Here is an 11141-nt window from a genome sequence, read left to right on the forward strand (position 1 = left end):
TGCCTGCCCCTGATCTATGTGTTACCAGTCCTGGTAGCACCTCTCAACCTGTGGTACCTCATGAGAGATGAACATTTCTGCCATGTATGGAATAGCAAACAGAGGCTGCTGTATAGTACTGATAAAATCCATAACGGCTCATTTAAGTTGAACATTTGTGCTTATTTGCCTTTGTCCGGTCTTCAGATGAAGTCAATTCATTCTAAATAACGCACACTGCACTGAACGTTTTGCTATTCTTTGCTGTTTACTTGAAGCATACCTACATAACTGTACAACTGTCAGGCCCTGCGTAGGATGTTCTCCTTAGTTGAATGATAGTTTGACGAGTCATTTAAGTCAGATCTGGTGCCACCCCCATATTTGCAAAGCTTTTCTAGCTGTAGCTTTGACCTGTTACTGAACTCTCCCTGTGTCTTGCTGTAACCCATTTAGTAATCTACCATGCCCAAGCCTTTCAGTGCAATAGTTCTCAACTGTTCATGCAGTCGTTCTCAAGACTGTTCGTCAGTCTTACCTTATATGATAACTTTAATTATGATTCAAAATACCAGGGTAAACATTTTTGCTGGTCTGGTTGTAACATATTGAAATCTTCAGATACCCTTCTACTGAAATGTAATTTAACATATTTTGTAATATTTCATATTTCGCTTGCTGACAATGTAAGAGACCCAGTTTCTCCAGGATCTTGAGATTTGATATCTCTAACCTACCGCACCAAGTTTAATATTAAACCACTGCAGACATTTTGCTGCCTATAGCTACAGTCTGTCTGAAAGTGAAACCCCCCCACTGTTACATATGAACTATTAACACATTAATGATTGTCTAAGGGTTCAGCAACAGTCTGACAACCTGTCACTTGTTATTGTTGCCCAAGGCTACGCTGTCATTAAGTGAGCTGCTGCTACAAACACTGTTGAAATGGTGGGCTTTTGAACAAATAGCAGCGCTAGTTCACTGAATTACTTTGCCTTGACCTGAGGGGTAGACTACAAAGCAGAATCGATGAGTTAGCCAGCTAACTTTGATAAGCAACCAGAAATAACTGTTGATTTTATGGTTAATTAAATCAATTAGAGCATACCCATTTCAAACGTAACTTTTTATTTTGTAGAAAGATATCAGAATATTAATGCAAGTTAGCTGGCTAACTCCATGATCCTGCTTTGTAGTTTACCCTTCTGAAGGCTTGTGTTGACTTCCAGATGTAATGTCTTGGCCTAAGCTCTGGTTTATCATGATCCTGAGTCTCACTGATGACCCGGGTTCCAATCCTGTTCGGTTACATTCCCCTGTTGCCATGTTACGAATACATTTAACCACATCTCTCACATCTTTCACAAAATGGCCATTCAAAATATTCTCAACGTTTAGGTTATGAAAAGCTTTGTTATTTTATGGCCCGTCCTCATCTTTGAATATATATTTTATTAGTGAAATCTGCTTTCACAGAGAAATCAGCTGCCTGCAACAATATTATCCTTTTTGGCTTTTAAGTAGATGGTTGTGCCACTGTGTTGTCAATCGATGGAAACAACCATTTCAACTCTGTGGAAAGCAGTATTGCATGATAACTCTAACGCATGCATGTCCTTAACTATGCAATGATTGTTGCTATGTGAACCAGAGAGTAAATGTACAATTTATCATATCTTCCAAATGCCAGCAATGGAGAGCATGTTTAGTGACTTCCATTGCTTTAATTGCACATGTATATTTTAGGGTTTTCATTCCTTTTTTTATTTATTTTTTTACATGCAAGAATGTTACCACATTGCGAAACGGATGTAACCCAAAATCTTTAAGATGCTGAACATTTTGTATTTGTCTTGTTATTTTCTAACTTAAGTTTACACTAAATTGATTTTGTCTTATGATTGTTTTAAGGGATTGTCTCAACTTTTTTTTTTTTTACATTCATGTTCATTGTGTCAATATATGTTCATTGTTTTCCACTATGCTGGAGTACGTGTTCAAAGGGTGCTCTCTTTTTAAAGAGCAGATTGTCACCCTTCTCCTTGCCCTCTTGTTCACCAGCAAGGACTTCATTATTAACACTACAGAAACTACAGACTGACTCCATCTGTAGCTCAGTCATCTCATATGTTGCCTGTGCACTCTGCTCTCATTTCACTTTTCTATGAACTGGTTGACTGTTAGATTTAGGTATGAAAGGCATGTCAGTTAATGGATGAATGTCATTATTAAACAATGGGAGTGTTTTCAAATTTTTTTAAAGAACACTTTTGGTCTCGTAGTTGCCATAAAGACACCTGTTGTGGCAGACTACTAGAGTAAATATAGGGTCTAGGGCAGGTCTAGGGCAGGGCTCTCCAACCCTGTTCCTGGAGAGCTAACCTCCATGTAGGTTTCTGCTTCAACCTCAGTTGTAACCTGATTCTGCTTATCAACCAGCTAATTATTAGATTCAGGTGTGCTAGATGAGGGTTGGAGGGAAAACCTACAGGATGGTAGCTCTCCAGGAACAGGGTTGGAGAACCCTGGTCTAGGACATCTGATGTAGTTAGTGGTAGCTAATTAGATAGTCTTTATACTATGTCATTAATCAGTCATATGGAATTTGATTCTTCTCTCCTTGATTGATACACTGGACTTTAGATACTGATTAGCTAATAGTACCAGGCAGCAGCCCACGTTTCTACAATACTACAATAACGCTATCTTAGTGGTTATCTGTACAGTAGTCTTCTGGAAGTAGTTCAAAATGAGTCCAGGGAAATATTTGACGATGAAATATGTTTGGGAAAGTGCATGAGACTGCGTCAAACCTTTTATGTTAATTTATTTGTATGTTTTGTTTATGACGTATATGCACTTAAAATGCTTTTTTTTTCTCTTTTTATTTTATAAAGAATGCATTTCTTCGAAAGAGAGACATTATGTTGGTTTACCAATGCAAGAACAACATGTAAAATGTAATAAAAAAAATATGTAAAGCAATATGTTGTATTGTACATGGTTTCTTTTAATACACATATTTTACATATCTCCAGTATTATGAAATAATGTTGTCCACTGTGACCCACTAGAGGGAGCTTGTCTCCTGTGAATGTTTTTGCTTTGCACAGTAAAGCCAGTTGATTTGACATCAGTTGTCCAACTGAATAGCATAAAACGAGTAGAATTTATTTGGTATAATTCTACTGACTGTCATGTAATTAGCCTACTACTTAATTGTGGGATTATTTACATAATTAGGTTTTTTTTCTCATTGTGAGGGTATAACTGGTTAATTCCTCCACCCCTGACCCCGCCTTACATTGCATTAGGACAAATCAAATGCATGTACTGCAATTAATTTGAATTATTAAGTCAGCCATTAAGTCAAAAAACCCTGAGCCTTTAGCAGGGTGCTGACTGCTAAATATTTACAGTACTGCCTGATGTTTGCAAGGAGTTACATTTCCAGCCAGATCGGCAGGATTGTCTACACTCCTGCAGCAATCCAGAGCCTATGCATTTTGTTACTCAGAACCCAACAGTCAACATTGCCAGCATGAACAGCATTTGATGGTGTTCTTTGCGTGATATATATATTTTTTATACATATCTTCCATCCTCCCCCCTTCCATTAAAGATGATGTTGGGTGGTGGTGGTGTATGGATGTGGTGAGTGTGAGCGATCACAAGTCAATGCCTCATGCTCTTACAGATACAAGATGGTGCTATGTTCCAAGTCTGGAGTAGCTATTTCTGAAGCTTATTATCGCAAGCAGCGAATAGGGAAGTGTCAGGGCTTGAGGGGCTTGTAAATGTGTTTTTATCAGTGTTTTTTGCATGTCTTTTCAATTTGCACATTGCAGAAAATGGTACCACTTTCATCTCATCACACATTAACACGTGTGTTTTAGCAGAACGATTACATGTTTTATTGAGTCTTGGGAGGATGTTTTCTCACAGATATTCTCTGCTCAGAGAATGTTTGGCATCTTACTTAAACACTTTTTTTACTGAATATATTTCAGAAGTTCATAATTTGATGACTTCTTCATCACTTCTGTTCATTGTTTTGCAATAGGTCCTCCACTCCAAACTGGACTGACATTTCAATCTTACACTCTGTGTGTGTGTGTGTTAATCAATCTCCAGTCAGGTCCTAAATTATTGGCACCCTTGATAAAGATGAGCAAAAAATACTATAAAAGAAATAATACATACTGAGCTATATTGTATGCTCAAAAACATTTGAAAATGACTTATACTAATACAATTGCTCAGAGAAAGAGATTATGATTAACAAGTAATATTTTTTTCTCTCAAAAAGATGGTTAAAATGATTGGCACCCCTATTTTCCATACCTTTAAATACCTCACCTTCCAAGGATAATGGCACTGAGCCTTTTTGAAAAGTGTTTTGAGATTGGAAACACATTGGGAGGGATCGTAGACCGCGCTCTTCAATTCAAACCACAGGTTTTCAATGGGGTTCAAGTCCGGAGAGATGGCCATTGCAAAATGTTGATTTTGTGGTTAATAATTAACCATTCATTTGTGGGTTTTGATATGTGCTTGGGCTTATTGTCTTGCTGGAAAATCCACTTGCGGCCAAGTTTCAGCCTCCTGGCAGAGGCAACCAGGTCTTTTTGGCTAAAATGTCTTGGTACTGGGTGAAGTTCATGATGCGGTTGACCTTGACAAGGGTCCCAGGACCAGTGGAAGCAAAATAGCCACATAATATCAAAGATCCACCAGCATATTTTACAGTAGTTATGGGGTTCTTTTCTGCATATGCATCTTTCTTTAGATGCAAAACCCATAACGTTGGCGTGGCTAAAGACCTATTTTCACGTCATCCAACACATTTAAACGCCCGAGGGGTATACTACCAATGAAACTAGATCTACTCAGGCTTTTATAAAGCAAGCCAGCTTCAGTTAGCTTCACATTCCATCTCAGGCTTCATTCGTACTATGACGGTGGATATTGCTTGTCTGCCTGCCTCTAACTCTAGCAGGCTTGTAACTGCGCGTGCATGTCGCAAGTGGCTGGTCAAAGACCAAACTGTTTGTTGAGACAATGCTGAAACCATCAAACCATTTTTGTCGAAATCAACATGAAAGATAAGTTACAGTATCTTGCAAATCCAGCAGGCTATGATGTGAAATAAGCTAGAAGTTTATTTTATTTACGTATTGTTAATGCTGTCTTTGATGTGCTTTGGCGTGCTAATCAATGCACACGATAATCTTTTTTCCCGCTCCTATTTGGATAGTCCAGTAACATTTCAACGAAGTATCTACTAACCCTAATCTTAAACTATTACCCTAACCTTAACCCTTACACAAATCCTTATTATGACCCTAACTGTAACCTTAGCAAGCAGTTGCTTATAAACAGATCGTTTGTTGATATTATGGTCATCTGTAGAGCAGGTCCAGATGGAAAATCTGAGCTGTCCAAATAAAGTGTGACCAATAATTTTTGTCATAGAAAAGCTTTACTGTGCATGATCTTTAAAATGTATCCTGTCATTACTCAATGTGTAATGTGATAGGTATTTTAATGTTTATTTTTTATTTTTAACAAAACACTTTTGATTAATATAATATTTAACCAGTCATCTTTCTCAAATGAAGGAGATGGTGAGTGAGGGAATCTGGTTTCATTGGTGCACAACACGCGGCACAGTCATCTCATTCAGGGTAAGTGAGTTAGCCTGCCCTGGAGAAGGTTAGTTCTGAAGCATCTGTTGCCATAGAAATGGCTGGCTAAAAGGTGAGCCACTTTCGTATGACAGTTAGCAGACGCTCTTATCCAGAGCGACTTACAGTAGTGAATGCATACATTCAATACATTATTTTCCATACTGGTCCCCCGTGGGAATCAAACCCACAACCCTGGCATCACAAACACCATGCTCTACCAACTAAGCCACACGGGTTGACCGAAGTTACCTCCGAACTCAAACTTTGGTGTTATGTAGGCCGGCCCCCTTCTTCTTTTCTCACCAGCTCTGCTCACTGAGACTTCTCCCTACAGGGCAGTCAGATGCCAGCCCTCTCTACCTTTCAGCCAGTATAAACTTGTAGTTAATGATGTCAGTCCATGGCCAGAGCTTCTGTTGAAGTAATCTACAGACCATTAGGGCTGAGCCTAGCAGGCCAGATGATCTGTCAACCTCCTCCCACCACCCGCTGTGTTCCTGTCCTCTGTCTGGCAGCTCTACATGCCCCTGGAACACAAAACCACATCCCTTTCATGTACTGGGAGTACCTGTAGAGATATTACACATTTTCCCCCCACAACACATCCACCACCACTTCCATTGTCAGCCATTCCAGGTTGTGAGGATGCATTTAAACTGAAGTCAGTGTCTGAGATTCCAGCTGTAGGCATGAGAGAGAATCAGGATGGATGTTCTTTAACGGTGACGCCAGGGGAGAAAAAAAGTGTGAATGGAAATGTTGTTTGAACAATATGTGCTGTGAACGAGTCCCACTCCCACAAGTGCCAGACCCCATCGAAATAAAAGCCCAGTAATCTAATCTAATCACTGTGTTGACAAAAAAAAAATCTGTCGTGCTGGGTTTTTTATCCAAGGGCGGACGAACGTTGAAACTCAGAAAAATGAGTTGAATATTGATCAATGGAGGCCCTCCCCAGGGTGCTTGTTGCCCTCTAGCTGAGATTGCTGGAAGAGAAATGGCACACTAGTTTCATTAGCATTTTGCAATAAACAACGTGTGGGTTGCCAAAACCATGGCAGAGTGAAGCCAGATGAGTATAAGAAGAGCCCTTCCTGGTTGTCTTTGCACAGGCATATCTGCCTGCATTTCTGTACGCCATGTCATACCATGCCATAAAAAGGGATTTGTGGCTTGGCAGAGCTCCAGAAAGCAAGCCATTTAAAATGTCCCCACACTTAGCAGAGGATGCCATTTACTCACATTCTCTGTGCTTTGAAGCAGAGTGGAAGCGACGTCCTCCTCTTCGCACTCAATAATATCAGTCTCCCACAGTAAAGGGCGAGTTACTTTAGTAATTCACATGCGGTTTTATCTCCTTTGTCCCGTATTTTGACTCTGCCCTAGAGAGTGCGGGGAACTTTGTAAGAAAATCGATAGTAATTGATTCTTGAGGGCTGGAGTAGCAGGTTGGAATTCACGGTAAGAGCTCTGGGAAGACGTAGACAGAGAGGCAGTAGTGAAGGAGTGCAAGAACCTGGGCTTAATATGCATGTGGCAGCTCAGCTAAAGGTCAGCAACATCAACCTGTCTGTAGCTACAGATTATTAAAGACGGTCACCGCACTGGCGCACAGTTACTAAGGGCCCAGAGGTAAGCCAAGTTAGAAATAAAAAGTAACCATTTTCTTCTTATTGGATTCCCAAGTGTCTTGCTCATAGCTGGTCGGAAGTACAGTAACACTTTGTAAAGCAGATTATCTATAGAGATGATCTACTGTAGGGAATGTAGTTTTGAATAAAAATGTATGATTTTAGGAAGCATGTGCCACCCTGGGTACAATCAAGTTTTTCTTCAGTCTTGAACGCTCTGCTCATTTCTCTCTAAGGAGTCTTTCTTTGTTTCCTCCCTCATCTCCACTATCCATAGCAATGCTTGTCATTGCTAGTTAGTCCACATCAATCTGTCACATCAATGTCAGGATATTCTCTCTGTCTCCTCTCGTACTTTCTCACACTACTTGTTTGTTAGCCTCTCTTCCCCAACACTAGTCAATCAGCCCTTCACAGGCTGACTTTCAGAGCAAGATGGCTATAGACACTGGCCATTGAAAACGTCACCATGGAGAGAGGGACTGTTTCTCTGTGACGGGGTCCAGCAGGTCACAGCTGACAGCTCCCAGATTGATGGCTGACATCCTCCTTGCTGCTGCTGTGTGTGTGTGTGTGTGTGTGTGTGTGTGTGTGTGTGTGTGTGTGTGTGTGTGTGTGTGTGTGTGTGTGTGTGGTGGGAAAATATTCCCAGTGGTGGTGTGGAACCCCTGGCTGAAGGCCATATGATATCCCTAATCATGACCACTGAATGGCACTCAGCGTGGTGAGGCCCTCGTCTTAACCTCCAACCTGGACTCAGGGGTAGACGTAACATAGTAAACGAAAATACGGAATTCTCAAATTAGGATGATATGTTACTTATGGTATGAATTAATTTGTAGATGTCTATCATCCATTTCGTATGATATGTAACAAATTACAATTAATATGATATGTTGTGAATTACAATTACTGTATGTTACGAAATGCAATTCTTATACGTTACGAAATCCAATTTGTTGTGACTAACGTTAGCTAGGTGACTAATGCCAACTTTAGCTAGGTGGCTAACATTAGCTAGGCTAGGGATTAAATTTAGGGTTAAGGTTAGGAGTTAGGTTAAATGGTTATGGTTAGGTTAACCTGTTGGGGCTACAGGTTAGCAATGAACCCCGAGACGGAATTGCTAACAAGGCTGGAAATTCAAAACATCAAAAATCTAATAATTTCAATTTCTCAAACAATCAACTATTTTACACCATTTAAAAGATAAACATCTCCTTATTCCAACCACATTGTTCGATTTTCAAAGAGGCTTTACGGCAAAAGCATAAAGTTAGATTATGTTAGGACAGTACATAGCCACAAAAGTACAAACATCCATTTTCAATTCAAGGTCAGGCGTCACCAAAAGCAGAAACCAGCTAAAATTATGCACTAACCTTTGGCAATCTCCATCAGATGACACTCCTAGGACATTATCTTATACAATACATGCATTTTTTGTTCCATCAAGTTCATATTTATATCCAAAAACAGCATTTTACAGTAGCGGTGAAATTCAGATTTTTTTCTTCTCTGAAATGCTTCCGGTGAACAACGTTACAATTTACAAAATTACTATTCGAAAACATTGGTAAATTATAATATTGTCATTCAAATAATTATATTTTAACATTTCGTAAATGCTACTGTATTGCCAGATTTCAAAATAACTTTACTGGGAAATCACAAGTTGCAATAAACCGGGTGCTGTGCTAAGAACAATAGGCTAGGCTATATAGGTTAGCATCATCTTGTAACCATCTAATATCAATAATACTATCGTCAATAATCCCTTACCTTTGATTATCTTCATCCATTGGCACTTCCAGGTATCCCAGGTCCACTACAAATGTGGTTTCTTTTGACAAAGTTCATAATTGATGTCCAAATAACTCCAAGTTGTTCCATGTTGTTAGCGCTTCGGTGGCTACTCAAAAGTAGCGCGGGCGGGGGGGTGGGAAGTCACGGCGAAAAGTTTAAAAAGTAAAAAAAATAATCTATTTACGTTCGTTCAAACATGTCAAACGTTGTTTAGCATCAATCTTTAGAGCCATTTTTAACGTGAAACATCAGTAATGTTTCAACCCGACCGCTCCTGTGTCTTGAAAAACGTATTTGAAAATTGTCTCGCGTCACATGATTGAGCAGGTGCAGGCAATAATGGAAGTGACGACATCCCAGGGAGGTCAACTTCCCTTCCTTGTCATCCGGTCTCTGTTGATCATAGACGCTTCAAACAACTTTATAAAGATCGCTGACATCTAGTGGAAGCCGTAGGAGTTGCGAAATGAATCCTTTCTCACTGTGGTATCTATTAAACAATGATTAAAAAAAATAGTACAGCCACAAAATTCTTTTTTTTTCTCAGGTTTTCTCAGGTTTTTGCCTGCCATATGAGTTTTGTTATACTTACAGACACCATTCAAACAGTTTTAGAAAATTCAGAGTGTTTTCTATCCAAATCTGGTAATAATATGCATATCCTAGCTTCTGAGTTGGTGTAGGTGGCAGTTAAAAATGGGCACATATTTTTTTCAAAATTCTCAATACTGCCCCCTAGCCCCAACAGGTTAAAGTGTTAAGGTTTTGGTTAGGAGAAGGGTTAGCTAACATGCTAAGTAGTTGCAAAGTATCTAAAAAGCAGTAAGTAATTGCAAAGTTGCAAATTAGCTAAAGTTGTTCATGATGCAATTTGAACATGCAATCTTTGGGTTGCTAGACGCGTTATACGCGTTATACGCCCACCCAACCACCCTACTTTTGTTTTTGCCATAAGTAACCTTCTGTCTTAGGTTACGTTTGGTACGGTTACATATCATACTAATTTGAGTGTCTAGTCTGATTCTCGTTTACCATGTTACGTCTACGTCTAGTCTCAGAAGCTCTATACCACCTGAAAAAGAGCTACCACACTAGCAAAAACAACATGTAACATTATCATTTTGATAATGCCCTGGTACAATTTCCTTCACAAGTCTATCTGGTGTTATCTGAAGAAACAAATACACAAAGATTAACCCAGCGTAGAGACATAGACAGACTGTTTGTTACTGACTGCTATCTTTACCATCCAAACCATGGACTGATTTTAATATAGATTTGCTGGCACATGAACAGGCCAAATAGCAATGCCATCGTGTTCTACTTTCAAGAGGTTTGTTTTTGAGATAACACGCTCGCCAAAGAAAATAATCTGTTCACACACAAATTTGCAATAATCCCAAATGTCACTTCAATTTACATTTCTCAAAGAGTAAGATTACATTTCAGCCAGTACATATCTTATATATTCAAATGTAATGAACCGTGTGTATGCATTAATTATGTGTAAAAAATCTAATCAAATCTTATTTGTCACATGCGCCGAATACAACAGATGTAGACTAGTCTACCGGGGAATGCTTACTTATGAGCCCTTTGCCAACAATGCCAAGTTAAAAAGTATGAAAATTAACAAATACAAATAGAAAATAGTAACTCAATAAATTACAAGGAGTACTGGTACTGAGTCAATGTGCAGGGGTATGAGATAGTTTAGGTAATATGTACATGTGGGTAGGGGTAAAAGTGACTAGACAATCAGGATAGATATTCCTGTATTGAAGTTTACCCTTTAACCTAACACCTAACCTTAACTCTAACCCCTAGCCTAGCTAATGTTAGCCAGCTAGCTAATGTTAGCCACAACACATTGGAATTCGTAACATATCATACGTTTTGCAAATTTGTAACATATCATACGAAATGGATGATGGACATCCACAAATGAATAGACTATACGAAATGTAACATATCATACTAAATGGAGGGTCTCGGATTTACGTTCAGAATAACACAAAATGTTCTGAGACCA

General features: G+C 39.2%; 1 protein-coding gene across 1 annotated transcript in view; it reads right to left on the bottom strand.

Annotated features, from left to right (window-relative positions):
* Nucleotides 1-9651, bottom strand: part of LOC106607352 (interleukin-21 receptor) — a 60975-nt gene extending 51324 nt beyond the window's left edge. The window contains exon 1 of the mRNA XM_082976595.1: nt 9086-9651. Within this exon, the coding sequence (XP_082832721.1) occupies nt 9086-9101 (16 nt within the window). The 5' untranslated portion in view covers nt 9102-9651. The remainder of the gene's footprint in view (nt 1-9085) is intronic.
* Between the last annotated feature and the right edge of the window lie 1490 nt (nt 9652-11141).

Source organism: Salmo salar, chromosome 06 (assembly GCF_965601325.2).
Source record: "Salmo salar chromosome 06, fSalSal1, whole genome shotgun sequence".
In the NCBI taxonomy this organism is placed as follows: Eukaryota; Metazoa; Chordata; class Actinopteri; order Salmoniformes; family Salmonidae; genus Salmo; species Salmo salar.